The sequence below is a fragment of the Cololabis saira genome, chromosome 11 (assembly GCF_033807715.1).
Source record: "Cololabis saira isolate AMF1-May2022 chromosome 11, fColSai1.1, whole genome shotgun sequence".
NCBI lineage: Eukaryota > Metazoa > Chordata > Actinopteri > Beloniformes > Belonidae > Cololabis > Cololabis saira.
The window spans coordinates 20238025-20255591 of record NC_084597.1 but is presented as its reverse complement, the minus strand read 5'-3'; the positions used below and the strand labels follow the sequence as shown (position 1 = coordinate 20255591).

The window sequence follows — 17567 nt, the reverse complement described above, 5'->3', positions numbered from 1 at the left end:
GTTTGTTCTGCAAACATTGTCTAATATAATGCACTTGACTTAAGTGTTGTGATCAAAGTCATCCTCATAATACCCTCCTCTGCAAGAATGGAAAATCTTCATATGAACCAAAGCTGGGGAATGAATCTCTCGGCTTATTTCACATATTTTTCTGAAATTCAAATGGCAGTGCCTCGACTTGGTAATTAGAGCAAGGGTCTCTTTCATGTGTGATATCATCCTCTTAATCTAATAGAGACGTGCTATGATTCAGTAGTTAATTTACCATCAGCCACAATGAAGTGATATTATGCAATGAGCACCCCTTCTAATTTTGTGTAGAGCCAAACTTGTGTGCATGTGATCTCATTATCGTCTGTGCACGTTCTTCTGAGAAGGATGTGATGGAGAAACAATGGCAGGGAAGCGATGAGTAAAACACAGGACACCACTGACGGGGAGGAGGTGTTATGCCTCTTGATGTATGGGCTCTGTCTTCCTGTTTCACTGTAAACTTGGGCTCATTGTGTCATAGCAACCCCTGAAGCACTCTAATAGCAGTTTCTTCCCAGAATTATAAGGTTTCTTTCATCTTTCTCAGTGAAATGATAAACAATACTTTGTAACAGTTTTCAAAATGGAATTGATATCCTGGTGCACGGTCGTGTTTGCTGGGTTCTCTTCTGTAAAAGTTGAAAAAACAAAACATAGAAATATAGGCTGAACAGCTTTCTCCACTAATGCAATGAAGCATAAGATATTAAAAGGGCTCTTTTCATAACTAAGCCTCTGGGTTTACAGAGGCATAGACCTCATACAAGTATATAAATACACCAGCGTTTTCCTTGGCTTTGAGTGGTGAAGTATTTATCACTTAACCTTGGGAATGGTGTTCCTGTTCACAGCCTCCTACTTTTTGTCCTTTTGGTTTTACTGTTTTTGGTTGTGCCTGTTTGAGCTTGTGTGGAGGAAGAAGCATCTCACCTTTATGGGGGTGAATATGCTTGCGTTGCGGTTCAGAACGCGTACGCATCATGGCCGACGCGCCTATCCTGCATTTGTTTGACGCGTCAACATAATGGTCTTTTCCACTTTCAGGATGTTCGGTCAAATGCTGGTAAAGGTCGACGGCAGGCCGACGAGCTTTAGAGGACGCAGTCAGGCTCATTTGGTCTGGTGAAACCTATTCATTTTATTTAATTCCCAATTCTTCACCCTTAAATTGCATCTTTGCAGCATTTGTTGGTGTTTTGGGTGCATTGAATTATCTAATAGCAGTGCTTGTAAAAGTGGTGTGATGACAACATTACAATATATGTATTATTCAGTGATTATATAGGAATAAATGAGCAAGATGGAAGTTCTAAATTTAATTATAAAGTCTTTGAGTAGTTAGTAGTTTCTTTTTTGGAATGAAAAACCAATCCTGCAGTTTATCGACTCACCACTAGGGCTCCAAAAGTGAGTCCAACTCCACTAACCTGCTAAATTAAATTAAAATGTCCATCTTTGAAGCAGAAATAAACACATTTACAGCCTTTTTATATTTCACATCCATGACACCCGTACAAGGGGTGAATTACTTTGTACCATATCAGATAAAATGATATAAAGCAATAAATGTGTATATAATTAGAGGTGTGCACTATATATATATTTTTATTATTTTATTTTGCAGATTAAAGGTGAAAGGTTGGCCAAGATAAATTTATACATTGTGATGTAGTTGTTCAGTCATTCAGGTTATGGTCATCTGAAAAAGACATTATTGAACTACTTTTTTATTTTATAGATCATTTTATCTTATCTGCCTTCTCCACATGTAAAATAAACTGGACTGAACAATGATATACTATCTGGATTAATTAACCAATATTTTTTCACAATGTTTATAACTACAAATCAGGTCACTGGAGTTAGTGTTTTAAGTATCAATACACTTTCTTCAAGCCCATTGTCCAATTTGTTCATGCTTTACCTATTTTTTTCCGTCAGTGTTTATTGCCCTTGCTTTTCTTTTTTTGAACACTTATTTATGGACATCTTCAGATTAAATTACATCAAATAAGAGACAAGGAGACAATGCCCCATTTCACATTATACAGTTAAAACTAATGTACATCAATGAACGGTATCTGCACGCGGATTGTGGTGGGCCAGTCTGGACAAAAAAAGTCCACGGCCAAATTTTTGTCTCAGTCCCGGCCTGCCGTGTAGACCGTTTTGACTCAGGACGTCAGTTTTTTAAGTTGATGTTTTGTTTTTGTTTTCATATGAAGGGCGTCCCAGTCATGATTTAGATGGCTCACAGGCCACATCCACCCCTCAGGCTGTATTTAACCCATGTGTGTCATAGACTAAAGCGTTATGAGGACGTTAGACTACAGACCAAGTTGCAGTTATTGTAAATATTTGTTCCTCAAGTAAAAACATGACAGCGTAGACACACATTCAGATTACCTCAACTCTCAGCCAGTAAACGGCACTTGCATGTCCTGAACTTTCTTTGTTTCGACTGTTTGCCGTCTGCTTTGGCAACAAAGAGGTTGTTGGTACTGTCCACTGCAAGAAGCATAGGGTGTACAGAGAGCTGGAGGAAGTGGTGGGTGGGTGGGGGCATGCTATGTTTGCTGCTCTGCTGCAGGTAGGGAGGAATGGTGGGTGAAAGAGCAACGACTGCTGCCAAAGCTCCAAGGTGCAAGCTGTTTGCTGTGCACACACAAACCGGACCGTGTCTGGCTAACTGGTGGGCCCTCTGCGTTATCAAATAGGCATTTAAAAGCCCGACATCCATTCCTTAAAACTATTCAGATGTACAATATCCTGCAAAGTGTGTGATATCAGCCTGTTTTATAAACTATTTTACTGATTGCCTCCATGATTCATGACTGTCATGATGAGCTTATAAACACAGCCCATCTAAGGCAAATTAGAGAAGGAAAAAAGAAGAAGAGTATCTGAACTCTGGTCATCTTTGGCAGCACTCCACGGTTTTCACTGCTCCTGATTTCCCTTGAAGGCAAAAGTTTGCAAGGATCAGAAGTCTTCAACGTTTAAGCTTGTTGTGTGTTAATTTTAAGATTGGCTGGTTGCACAATTTGTGGCTTTAGTGGTAATTCTAAGCAGGTTAAACAAATATGTCCAATCGTATCTGCAACTGGGCAGGAAAAACATTTATTTCCTGCTTGTGCTCCTCTTTAAAGGGTCGTATTATGAAAAACACGTTTTCTCTTGCTTTAACATATATAAAGTGGTCTCCCCTCAGCCTGCCAACTCAGAGAAGGAGGAAAGCAACCAAATTCTGCAGTGTCTGTACAGCCGCCCGGATGATCCATCCAGTGTGACGTGGCTTCTACGAATACGATGACGAATACGGAAGTGGAAGTGATCGCGGAACGCGGGAACGCGGAACACCATGCAGATGGTGTGTGAGACCTGTTTACCCGCCCTGTCAAAACTGAGGGACAGCATTGTGAGCCTGAAAGCTGACCTAAGAGAGAAGGACAAAATCCTTATGGATTTCTCCACAGTTGCCACGACGCAGTCAAAGTTTATTGCTCACCTGAGAGCATCCGGTACCGGTGATCGGAGCATGACGGCCATCGCCATGGACAACACCACCCTGCCATGGACCGGATCTCCCACCCCCGGATCTCCAGCAGCAGCACCCGCTGGGCTCCGCTGGCTCCAGCAGGGAGCCAAGCCGAAATCCTCGGCACCCTCCACCTCCTGTCTCCGTCCCGCGGAGTGGCAGTACTCCGTCAGGGAGGATGGAGCGGCGGCTCCGGCGCCGGTGAGCTCGACGCCGCTCAGGGCGGAGAAATCCTGGGCCGTGGTGACCAGAGGCACCAGGCGTCCATCTCCCCCTGCCCCGCCACCTGATCTCCCACTGGGGACCAGGTTCGATGTCCTCAGCATGCAGGATTTCCCGCCGATGGGAGCGCGCCCCGGCTCTCCGCCGGGACCGGTCCATCCAGCTGATCGTGGCTCTCGCCAGCCCAGGAACCGGGATCTGCGGGCCCAGCCTGGCTCGGCCTCTCCGTCTCGGCCAGGAGCAACTGCAGGCCGGCATCACCAACCCCGGGTCCCCTCCCGCCAGAGGCGCAGCTCCAGGCGGACTGCGGAGCAGCGCACCCCACCTGTGCTGGTCCCCGGGACCACGGAGCAGCGCACCCCACCCGTGCCGGTCCCCGGGACCGCGGAGCAACGCACCCCAGCTGTCCTGGTCGTCGGGACCTCGATGGTCCGCCATGTGAGGGTGCAGGGCGGCCGGACCTTCTGCCACCCCGGAGCCCGAGTCAAGGATGTGGAGTCCGCCGCCCTGCGCCTGTGTGATCAGCACAGCTCGGCCTCCACGCTGGTCCTGGAGGCCGGAATCAACGACCTGAGAAATCGGCAGTCGGAGGTCCTGAAGCAGGAATTCAGGGCCATGGTGGATCGCCTGCTGGACACGGGGAAGCGGCTGGTCATTTCCGGGCCGCTTCCCCCGCCGCGCTACGGGGACGTCACCACCAGTCGCCTCCGCCAGCTGCACCGGTGGCTGAAGGGATACTGCCTGGACCAAGGTATCCCATATGTGGACAATTTTATGGCTTTTTTAAACAGACCCCACCTTTTTTAAACATGACGGCCTCCACCCAAACCAGGTGGGGTCACGGATTTTATCAGTAAACATTGACCTGACAGTCCAGTCCTGCACCACCACCTCATGACTCACCGCTAACACACAGACACATAGGAGCACATCTCACTCACCCCCACCCGCCACATACACCAACACCACACACACCTGTACAGCACCACCACCACCCCTGTCACCAGAATCTCTGGACACCCACATTATCAAAACCATAATTTCACACAGAAAAACAAAGCACAGCAATGTTTTTAGATCCAGCTATGTTTTTAATGTTCCATTAAAACGTCATGATGAGCGCGCGTTCGGCACAGACATCAAGATGGCTGTGCTGAACGTGCGCTCTCTTTTAAACAAATCTTTTATTATAAATGACTTGATTTTAGACAGGAAATTGGACTGTATTCTCCTTACAGAGACATGGCTTGGCACAGATGCACCTGTTGTTCTCACTGAGGCCTCCCCACCAGATTTTAACTTTCTATTTTCTACCAGGGGGGACAGGAGAGGGGGCGGAACTGCATCAATAACAAAAATCACTATGTCATCCAATGCAGTTCCTTTTAACAGCTACACATCATTTGAATATCATGCTTTTGTTTTTAGCAACCCCCCAATTCTTTGCATAACAGTCTACAGACCCCCCCAGTATTCCACCTGTTTTATCAGCCAATTCTCTGAACTTTTATCAATTATTCACACCTCCTACAACAGGATCTTAATAACTGGTGATTTTAATCTGCACTTAGACAACATCTCAGACCCAGTATCTAGAGAATTTTTAAACCTTTTAAACTGTCTAGATTTTAAGCAACATGTCACACAGCCGACCCACAGCAGAGGGCGCACCCTGGACCTGGTCATAACCTACGGCCTGTCCCTGGGTGCGTGCTCTGTTGTGGACCTGGCTGTGTCTGACCATTTCTGCGTGTTTTTTAACATCACCAGTTTTAACCAGCGGGAGGCCCCGGTGAGAACGGTGAGGAAACGTAACCTAACTCCTGAAGTGGCTGCAAATTTTATCCAGATTTTACAGAACACTCCTGCAGAGATTTTACCAGCACCCTGTGATTTTATCGTTGACAATTTTAACAAAATACTCAAAACAACGCTGGACTCAGTGGCTCCGATTTTAACCAAAAGAATTAGCAGAAAACCTACACCCCCATGGAGAACTGAGGAAATAAAGAAACTAAAAAGAAACTGCAGGAGTGCTGAAAGGAGATGGAGGAAATCAAAATTAACCATACACTATGAAATTTTATGCCAACTCCTTAAAAACTACAATAATACTATTAAAAAAGCAAGAACTTCACATTTCAAAAACTTAATTTTAAATAACAAAAACAATTCCAAATTCTTATTCTCCACAATAGATTTTTTAACAAATGGAAACCCTGACAGATCCCATAAAACAGCAACAGACCATTACTGTGAGGATTTTGCAGACCACTTCAGGGGTAAAATTGATGACATTAGATCCAGTCTTTTATCTCAACAGATTTTAACTCTTAACACACCTGGATCAGTGCTTTTACCTGAGGAAACACTGGAGAGTTTTGCCTTGGTTGATGCGGGGACACTTTGTAGAGTTTTCTCCAAGGTAAAGCCCACAACCTGCCTTTTAGACCCCATTCCCACACCGTTTTTTAAAACACTCTATGGATTCTTTGAGGAACAGCTTTTATATTTGGTCAACTGCTCTCTTCAGACGGGTGTCTTCCCCACCGCCTTTAAAACGGCGGTGGTGAAGCCCCTTCTGAAGAAGAGTGGGTTGGACCCCAATGTTTTAAATAACTACCGGCCTGTATCCAACTTACCGTTTTTAAGTAAAATTTTAGAAAAACTTGTTTTTAATCAAGTGAATGAATTTTTAAACTCAACACACATTTTAGAGGCTCATCAGTCCGGTTTTAGGATGAACCACAGTACAGAGACAGCACTTTTAAAGATTTTAAATGACATCAGGTGCAATTTAGATAACCAAAAACTCACAGTCTTGGTTCTGCTGGATCTAACCGCCGCCTTCGATACAGTAGACCATCACATTTTATTAAACAGACTGAAGCACCTGGTCGGCCTCTCTGGTACTGTTCTTAAATGGTTCACGTCCTACCTCACTGATCGTAGTTTCTTCGTAAGTATGGATACATGTTCCTCAGGAATCTATAAGATAAGGTGTGGGGTTCCCCAAGGGTCAATTTTAGGTCCAACTCTTTTTAATCTGTACATGCTGCCCCTTGGGGACGTCATCAGGAGACACGGCATCAGCTTCCACAGCTATGCTGACGATACGCAACTGTACATCGCCGTGTCTCCTGATGACACAGGGCCAATTGATGCCCTTTTTAACTGTATTTTAGACATCAAGTCATGGATGGCAGCAAACTTCCTACAGCTCAACCAGGGCAAAACAGAGATTTTACTCATCGGTCCTGAAGGCCAGAGAGAGAAACTTTTACCAAAGTTACAGGATTTTAAACCCTCAAAATCAGTTAAAAATCTGGGCGTGATTTTTGACTCTGAGCTCACTTTTATTCCACATATTAAAAACATAACAAAGATCGGTTTTTACCATCTTAAGAACATAGCCAGAGTCCGCCCGTTTCTCTCTCAGGCCAGCACGGAGGTGCTAATGCATGCTTTTATCTCTTGTCGTTTAGATTATTGTAACGCCCTGCTCTCTGGTCTTCCCAAAAAGAACATGTACAATCTACAATTACTACAGAACTCAGCCGCACGCGTGCTGACGAGGACCAGAGGGCGGGAGCACATTACACCTGTTTTAAAATCGCTGCATTGGCTCCCTGTGCGCTTCAGGGTTGATTTTAAGGTTCTTTTACTAGTTTTTAAGTGTCTTAATGGTCTTGGGCCTTCTTATTTGTCTGCACTACTTTTACCCTATCAACCCTCACGGACCCTGAGGTCCTCCGGTGCTGGCCTTTTAACCATACCAAAAGTTAGAACTAGGACACACGGGGAGGCGGCATTCAGTTTTTATGGTCCCCGATTGTGGAACAGCCTCCCGGAGAACCTCAGGGCCGCAGAGACTGTTGATGTTTTTAAAAAGAGGCTCAAGACTCATCTCTTTAATCAGGCTTTTAACTGACTCATTTAACTCTTTTACATTTTTTATGCTCACCCTTATTTTTATTGGATCTTACTACTCTGTTTTATAGTTAGTTTATCCTTTTTTATTATCATAATTTATTCTCATTGTTTTATCTTAATGTTTTATCTAAATATTTTAGTCGTTATTTATGGTCTATTTTATACATTTTACTGTCTTAGTCCTTTAGTTTTTAATGTCTTGCTTTTTAGACATACTTTTAGGATTTTACGTTATGTTATACTTTTTAAACTCTATTAGTGTATTTTATCCTGTTTTCTTGTAGCTTTTATCTCCAGTGTTTCCTCATGGAGAGCCTCCATGCTGGGAGTGACTCTGGCCTGCAGGGGGTCGTCCTGGGGATGGTTCTGGCCTGGATGGTGCTGGAGTTCTGCACCACGGCTTCACCGCTGTGGTGTGGACTTCTCTATCCGTCCGGGCCGGGATGGTCTCTGTGGGCCCCCCCCCCCCTTCTAGCTGCGGGCTATGAGACCTCCTGGCGTGGACGGCTCCCTGTTACCGTTTCCTCACCTGGATCCTCTGTGCCTAGCCATGTCTGCACCATGTGTCTGCGTGTGTCTATCTGTGTGTGTGCGGGGAGGGGGAGGGGGGGGGGCACTAATACATTTTATGTTTATGTTTTATGAAAAGCACTTTGTGTTACATTTTTTTTTGTATGAAAGGTGCTTTAAAAATAAAGTTTGATTTGATTGATTTGATTCTACGAGCCGTTCAGATTCTGCTCCTGTCGTTACGTCACGACAGGAGCGATTTACATAGGTTGGCCTCCGATGCATGAAACCACGTCCACAACTAACTCCGCCGGCTGGAGCTTCCGCCATTTTTTCGTAGCGATGTATCATGTCATTCAGGCAGCCAATCAGCACAGAGCCTCATTATCATAGCCTCCCCACCCACTCAGAATCCCACATATATAATGAGGTTAGAGACTGGGAAGATAAAGACATGGTTTAGAGAGGCCGAATTTCTAATTTATTTAGCAAAAACAATCAAAAGCTTGTTTTTAAGACATTCAAGGCCTGTTTAAAATAGGTATTAGATGTCATAATAGGTCCCCTTTATGTTTGAGATCACAGATCTAAAAGGAGTGGCTGAAACGACTCCAGACTTTTACCCTGAACGCTGATAAATGAAACTTTATTCAGTTTATCTTCTTACTTCTCTGAGTTAAATCATCTACTGATAGTTAATCTGAACTGATCGGCCTGTGGAACTAATACGCCCTCAGAAGAGAAACATTACATCCCCTCTCTGTAGCTTTATGGTACTGTTATGCAAAACCGTTTTGATCAAAATAACCTTGCAAGAAAAAAGATGAGAAGCAAACAACTCATGCACCACATTTCATCATGATCAGAGGTGTTCAGGTGTCATTTATCATGACCTCTTCTGGGATTTCCAGGTCTAAAAAATAGACTGAATGATGCAGGATCGTTTAAGCTGCTTACCATGTTTGGTGATAATGTGTTTGTTTTAAGATGACATAACCACCTGTCCTTGTTTCACTATATCTGACCTTGTGGCCAGCTGGTGCAGTTGTGTCCAGGTGTTTTAGTCGTCATCTGAAAAGTCCAGTCTGTACCGAATTTCTTGCATCAATAGATATCTGCTGACTCCCTCTCTCAATATGCATGGAAACAAACTGCTGTTTTCAATAAGCTGCACCCACTTCCTGTTTTCACTGCCGATTTAGTTTGATTGGCCCACATTGCGGATTGAGAAGACTGTGATCTCTCTGCAACTGATGTAATGGTTTTATTAAAGTTAGATGCTTGTCTTTGTTTTGATGGCGCAGCCTGATGTTTGTGAATCATTTTCTTTATTGGTGTAAGCCTGAATTTCTGAGAAAAGATGGGTTTTCAGTAATGACTTTACATGCCAACCAAATCCCGGGTTTAAGAAACGTATAAATCTCCTGTATTACCCTTTGGAAGACCACTGGGACAGGAAATCAGAGATGGCAGGAATTGGATTAGCCACAAGCTTCTTCCATCTTAGAAAGTAAGTAGATTGCTCCGCAGTTGCACCTGTGGCAAAATTATATTTCACAGTTCAAATACTATTTGTGTCATTATAGAAGCTGAAAATCTTACAGATCTACGGCAGCCCTTCTCTGACTAAATATTATGAGGTGGATATGTGGTGTTTATCATTTTCCTCTACTGGTTTCAGTTTAACATAAAAAGAAAAGGTCTTGCTGTTCAAAATGAATTTCATTCTGGGGCTTTTCCCATCATGACTCTTTCAGCGTAAAAGTGACTTCACGTTTTCATAATCTCAGGGTGCATTTAAACCAGCCCTGTTGGGTCCGCTTTAAGCGGACGAGAATTTGTTTACTCAGAAAGTTTGTTTGGGGGGGGCTCTGATTCGGGTCAAAGAAGCGGACTCTCATCCGCTAAAAACGTAGCTCTCTGGCTGCTTCAAGCGGACCAAGTGCAAGAAGTGGACTACAAAGCAGGGTAATTTGGGTAAATGCAACCCAAACACTTGCAGCACGATTCCTGGGTGAAATGCCTCGCGGTCAGATGTGGAGTGATGACGAGGTAAAAGCTCTGATAGAAGTATGGCTAGATGAAAACATATCATAATTGTTGAGTAACACAAGAACAATGACATTTGCAAACTAACTAGCGGGGAACTAGCGATGCATAAACCAACAGGTGAGCGAGGTTTCCTCCACGTTGTTTCTCTTGTCGTCTCCCCTGTACCTCTTGGTGCAGTGCCACCACAGGCAAGGAGGGGAACACGTCAATCAGAGGTTCGGTTCATTTCACAGTGGACATTGTGAAAGCAAACTCGGCCCCGCTGAATGTTGCAATGCCAGTCGAGCTGAGTCCCCAATTGTACCAAGTCTACTGGACCGTTAGGTGTGAAAACTCTTCATTGGAAGCAGCAACAGTACTGGAGTCAGATAAGATACCATTCAAGAGATTTTTAATCACACCGAGCATGATTTGATATAAACATGCATCACACCAAACAAACAGGTTAAAGCTCAGCTTTAAACCTACAAAGACCGTTTCCTCAGAATTCCAACTACAAGTGGTAAACGCATCGTAAAAACATGTGAATGCAGCGTGCTGTTTAAAAATGCTGCTACAAACCAGCTGCCTCATTCCACAAGCAGAAGACTGAGACTCTGCAGACAGCAATGTTGTAAGAGAAACGACTGCAACTATAACAAAGAAGCGCAACATAAACTAACTTCACTTTCTACAACTCAACTGTGAGTTTGATCTTTGAGCTGGACATGCTGCATTTCGAACATTGACACTTGACTTTTGGGAAGCAGCTACCCTGCGAACCCTGCTGCCGTGTTTAGAAACCTGGAGGAGTCTCCACTAGCTGAAGGCAGGACAGGATCTTCCTCCCACTGAAGCTCCCTCCTCCAGCTCCACTAACACAACAGGTCCATCAGCGACGGGGAAACTGAGGCCATGTTTTACTGCAGAATGAAGCAACGTCCCATCATGCAGCAGCAATGTCCTCCACCTACTTGCACACTGAGTGCTCACAGTGACTGATCTGTCAACAGCAGATTTTAACCACTTAACAGTTGTTTCCAGCTGCAATACTCTACTATACTGTTTATATGATAACTCAGGAGCTGCAAAAATAAGGGTTTCAACTCTAGAAACTAAATATTGACTGAATATTGACTGTCTGTTTTGAAATCGAATCAAAACAGACAGAATAAGTGAGGAAATAATCCAGGAAGAGCATCTCTAAATACTACTGGTGCACAAAAGGTTTAAGTTTCTTTTCACATAGATAACTCAGTTTATCCATGTGTCTATGTTTATCGGTTTGTTTAAAACGTGCAAAGCAAGGCGTTGATTAGATTGAGACACTTTATTTTTATTGTAGAAAAATTTAAGATGAATATAATGTTTGATTTGTTAGTTAGTTAGTTAGTCTTATTATGCAGATAGGAAAAGAACAAGTGAGGCCAGCATGTCGGCCAAAACAAGAAATCTGTATCATAAACGAGCGGCCAGCTGCCCTGATTCTTTACAAAAAATACACACAATAAAATAAAGGTCGACCTCTAAACGGAACTCTCAGAAACAAACAAACAAAGCTTCCTGTTAACGAGCTGGTAACCAGTGCCATCTTCTTGGAATCTGCCATTGCCATGGAAACAAAGGAGCATGCAGTTAGATGTAGCAAGTGAAAACAATAGAATTTTAAAATAAGTGTTTTTTTCTGTTTTTTAGATGTGTCCATTCAGGATGGATTTTTTTTATTTTTTTTTAAATAATTTTGTTTCACTTGCACTGTATTAAAATTGATTTAATAATGTATAAAAAGTGTGCAGACTGAGAGTTTGGTTCAATTTTGCTTTTGTCCAGAAAATGGCGCTTTTCCACTAGTACCTACTCAGCGCGCCTCGACTTGGCACGCCTCCACTCGCCTCGTCCTCGTTTGTTTTTAAACACCCAGATGAGAAGTGGGCGGGATTGGAGCGAAGCTGCTGTGACGTATTTGATTGTGTGATCTAAATGGAGAAGACAACAATAAAGATGTAGAACCTGGAGGAGATGAGATGTGTTGTTTGGTCTGTGACTTGTGTTTGATATCAAGTTAAAAAATTAGAGCGAAAGAAGCTGCAAGCGGCAACGCTTTTTAAAAAATGTTGTTTGTGTCGGCGCTGCAGAGAAATCAGCTGGGAGCCGCGAGCAGCTATGAAGTGACAGAGCTTCTGGTAGATCTGGTCATCCCTTTTCGCCCATCTAGATCCCTTTTTAATTCTCTCCTCAGCCTCCAGGTTTATGAACATCTGCACCTCAGAGTTGGATCACAAAACAGACTTTTGCACTGCCATTGCCTGTTGAATAAAATGAGGAAGCTGCGGGCTGCTCTCTCGCTGACTCCCCGCTTCCTGGTTCAAACGTCTGACGGCCCTGCCCCCTGACCAATCGGTGGCCTGTAGTGTGATGACGTCAGATCCAGGGCCGACTCGGCACGTTTAGAACCTCGGCAGAATAGATACAGAAAAAGTATCTACTCGGCACGCCTCCACCCGCCTCGGCCCCTAGTGGAAAAGATCAAGACGGGGGCGTGGCGAGTAGAGGCGCGCTGAGTAGGAAAAGCGCCAAAAGTTTCTAAGAAGTTCGATGGAAATCAAAGTTACTGATTTGATCCTCACCTTCTCCAGTTCATGTCAGTGTTCCTTGAATATTGAACCTTTTTAAAATGAAAGAAAACAGACTTAAAAGAACATTTATGTTGCTTTTTAAGTTGTGCAAGTTAATGAAGACCTTCAATGCTGCTCCCTGCGTTGATAACTAACACTTTAATTTAAGTTTGTTGGGGCCTGACTGAGAGGTGATTCATGGCTTCTTACTGGTTCAGATTGTGCTGCAGAATCGCACAGCTGTATTCAAACATGATATACAGATATGTTGTAGACAAGGACGTTGAATTTAGCATAAATAATTGTATCATGTATTTTGTGCAGCTTACACTTGGACTCTCATTACAAAGCGTCTGTTGTTGTCATCTTCGGTTTCGGGATCATGAAACATCCCACAGAGAAGCAGAGGGCATTTCCTACCACAGACTGCTCTCAGCCATGTGTATCTTTGTTTTTTCCGGGAGGGCCTCTTCCTCACCGCTGGGCTTTATGTTCACCAAGCTTATTGCAAGTTGTTCTCCTGAGAGAGCAGCAGGCTGCTAATGTGCAGTGTTGCATAACGTTGCACGTATTAGATCCACAGCCTGCTGTACTCCTGCAGATATTACTTCATGTTTCTGACAATTAGCTTTTTCTGCTTTAAGACTCTTGTAGTAGAGAGTGAGTTGTGCTGGCAAAATGTTTCATGTTTCTTGAAACTGGTGTGGTTTCAACTTCATTTTGTTCTGAAAAACCAATTCTTGGTTTCAGCCAAATGTGCGATTTTTCTCCAATTCCTTAAAGGAAACCTTGGTCTATAGTTAGATGGTAAGAAGAAGACTTCCGACCAAACAATGTGAATCAAAGTAGTTCTGAATTAGACTGTGTTTTTGCAGCAAAACGGCAATTAATGTCAGCACAGGCAGAAATTGAAACGCATTGAGATAAATTATGTTAAACCTCTAACAAGACTCAAAAATGTCGTTCACTGAGACCCATGCTTGCTCATCCTGAAGCTCATGGAGTTGGATCCCACTGGCATTCCAGTTTGGTTTGTGGATTCCACTTGGAAGAGTCCTGAAATGGTCCACCGTGACTCCCAGATCCTTCCTCTGATCCACGCCGGAGGAGCTCTGGATCTAACGGTGAACATTTACAATGGGACCTCCTTTTTCAAATGTAAACAAAAAATAATTATGCTTACTTCTAAACTTCAAAAACACTTTATTAAACCAAAGGAAAATGAATTACTTAATTTGTTGTGTCTTTATTCACAGATAAGAAGTTGTTACAGTCCTAAGTAGCAAAAATAACAGGTTGCCATTGGCTACACCAGTCGCCAATCCAAACACCACTCCTCTAAATATACATAAATGTATTGCTTATATAATTTTACCTAACATGGTACATAAGACATGGAGCAAAGGTCCACAGACAGGGACTTGAACCTGGACTGTGTGCAGGAGGACTGAAACATCTGTATCTCCTGCTTATCGTGCTGAGCTAAATGGTGCCTCCTGAGTGTTTTTAATTGCCATTTTCTGAAAATATATAATTCCTAATGACTCAAAACTTCTTCAGTTCATGTTGTCATATCTGTAATGAGACACATCTTACTGTCTAATAATAGACGTAGAGTTGTTTCATTTTCAAATTGTTCCTTCAGCGTCTTCGGTAGACTGAATGAGGTCTTTAGTCGTAAAGCCCCCAGTAACAATACCAGCTGCATATCAAGATTGTGTCATCCCCTGGTGAACGATGTGATGAAGTGCACCTAGTGGGGGAAGTGGAATTACAGGACATGCAAAGTATCGTCAGTGACTCTTCTGTCAATGCAGCAACTCTATTTGCCACCCAAGTGGTCCGATGAGGTACTGCTGGAGTGGCTTTAAGACTTCTGATTGGATCAGTCAAAACAGACCATTTTTATATTTCTCTTCTGGATTTGCATAACTTTATATCTTATAGCTTTTTTAATGTGCTTTATTTTTCCTCAGTCTTACCTTTCCCCTTGTCTTTCTGCAGTTAGACGACATCCTCTACCCGCCTCCCACATCCCTCAGGAAGTCCAGTGACCCCGAGCTGCTGACTCATGGGTTAAGTCTGGCTCTCAAACTGAAACGACATCTCAGTGAGGATGGAAAACATGTTCGCAGACGGAGCCTGGGAGGTGGTCTCACAGGTAAAACACATCAGCATTTGTTTGTCCAGAGTTGTGGCCTTTTTTAATTTTTTTATGATTGGTTAATGTGTTCTTTATTTCTCAATCACTTATGACACAGTCTAGGCACACAAAAGATAATTGTATGACCCAATCTTGTTTGAAAACCACACAGGAGAAGCATTGATATCATTCGAACCTTAATAAAACGTAATGCAGATAATCAAACGTTCAAATTCTTCCTTTAATCCTTTTTTCATTCTCATCTCCTTGAACATAAGCCATCGTCACACATTACGTTGACAGCTTCCCACATGTGTCAGACGGATTCGTCCTGGTTGGGCCCAGAGGCAGAGAAATGGTTTCTTAGTACCACAATCCCACAGTATATCACTTTTAAACTTATTCTGGCATCTTAATGGAAAGAAATACCCCTTCGGAGGTCTGAAGTGTCATCTCACACAAATCAAAAGTATTTTTACATTTAGTTATTTCAGAAAGGGAGCTATTTTTGCTTTATTATATAAATAACACACTTGACCAGTCACTGATACTGGAAATGCAAGATTTCCTGACAAAATGACCTAAGCAATGTCCGTGCCAGTGTGGTCTTGTCTGTGTTAACATTTAAGACAACTAGAAGTGAGTTCACCAAACCCCAATGCAGTTATTCAGCAGGAAAAGTGAACCCTTGGACTTTCTAGGCTCTTCAGGTGACCATCTCAAATACAAAAGATTCCCAATTAGTTACCAAAAGTGAAGCTGCTTCAAGATCATCCTTGAGTGCTGCGTATTTATTTGTAGTAATCATTACACTTTACAACTATATAAAGCCATTTGGATGTTTTACCTGCACATCAGTTCCTTCACTAGACACATGGGCGTCGTCCAACATCCATTCAGTTTATTACAATGATGTAAATTACTTCCGAAAGGATGTTATTTGTTTATTGTGGACATGAATATTAAAGAGGACCATAGAGAAATATGCTGTTTGATAAATAATCTATTCATGACAGATTTATGAGATGTTTGAATCATCCCCGGCATCGAACACGGGAGGTGTCTCTCTCGTAAGTATAAATAAATTCCCACCCTGTTTCCAATAAAGAGAAACAGCTCTTAATGTTGTGCCTGCTGGTCTTGTTTGCTTCCATCCAGTAAATTGGAGGACCTCAGACCAACTGTCTGCTTTATGGTTCTGAGCAGCATATTTTTCTGCATGTGAGGTGTATGTGGAGGAGGCCACCTCGCTGATTTAAAATGTTGACCTTTCCAGTAAATGAAAGAGGTGCCAGCCCCGAATAAATGCAGAAACCCTAGTAGTAATCGCTCTGCATAAAGACAAGACGGATAAACTAACCCGGCTCTTCCTGGATCGTACTTTTAAAGCTTGTTTGGTGTGTGCAAGATGCGCCCGCTATAGAAGGACTTGTCTCGACAAGTTTTAACGTTTAGTGATAGTTGGGAAAGCTCAGTCATGCATCCAAAGGTGTGGTCGAGTACTGCTCTCACATCGTTGTTCCAAAAAGGTAAAAGCTTTACTACATTGTTCGAAACCTCCAAAAAATATAGCGTTATTGTTAAGAAATTACAGCCATTTTAAAGGGGACATATTATGGCATTTAATGTATATTTTAAAAAGGCCTTGGAAGTCTTAAAAACAACTTAAAGCTTGTTTTTTCTACATAAATCAGAAATTCAGCCTGTGGACTATGTCTCTAGTTTTACCGCTTCTAAAGCCTTTTTCTGTGCTTCATTCTGGCTATGATAATGAGGCTCTGTGCTGATTGGCTGCTTGAATGACGTGTAGCAGGGGAGGAGACAAAGCGTCGCTCCGGGGAGAAGAGCAGCGGCTACGTAGCAAAGCGTGTCCACGGTTCTGCGTTAAATCGACACGTACCTACGCCGTAGGCTCTGCGTTGGTGTAACGCAGAACCATAAATCAGCCTTTAGTCACCTCGTCTTCACACAGGAAGATTTAATTTAATTCTAAACAGGTACACCACAGTTATTTACTAGGATTCCTCATTTCATTTATGTTACAAGACAAATTAATCATGTTAACTGTAAAGAAATCACAACACTGAATTTTCACAAATGGCAACTTTATTGTTAAAATATATAAATAACATTGCTGGCTCAAGGAAGGACTGTGCGTCTTCTGAATGTGTCGAGTCCGGAACTCCGGGCTTGGGGCTCCGAGCCAGGGCCGGATTTAGTGAGGCCCACTAAGGTGGGCAGACTGAAATGTAGGGTGGGCGACGCCGCCTGCGGCAAAAACATTTTGGGGGTTCAAACCCCCGAAATGCATAGAAAACTATGCTATAATCATATCAGTTCATCTATCTTCTCCTTCTTTGACCAACAGTATCATAACCCAATTGCCCTTCCTGACACTACACTCTGCATTTACCCGGGCTTGGGACCGGCACTAATAGGACACTGGCTTGTGCCCTGTTGAGGCTGCATTTAGCCGGCAGGCTGGCGGCTCCAGAGCCTGCACAGCACCGCAGCCACTGCCACCCGCACCGGCGCTCTCCGC

The 17567-nt window shown here is 43.2% G+C and overlaps 1 protein-coding gene across 6 annotated transcripts in view; it reads left to right on the top strand.

Moving 5' to 3' along the window:
• The window catches only part of mast4 (microtubule associated serine/threonine kinase family member 4), a 155253-nt gene that overhangs the window by 24949 nt on the left and 112737 nt on the right, over nt 1-17567 (top strand). For all 6 annotated transcript variants that reach the window (XM_061733943.1, XM_061733942.1, XM_061733941.1 and 3 more), the window contains exon 2: nt 14887-15043. In XM_061733943.1, coding sequence (XP_061589927.1) covers nt 14887-15043 — 157 coding nt within the window. The remainder of the gene's footprint in view (nt 1-14886; nt 15044-17567) is intronic.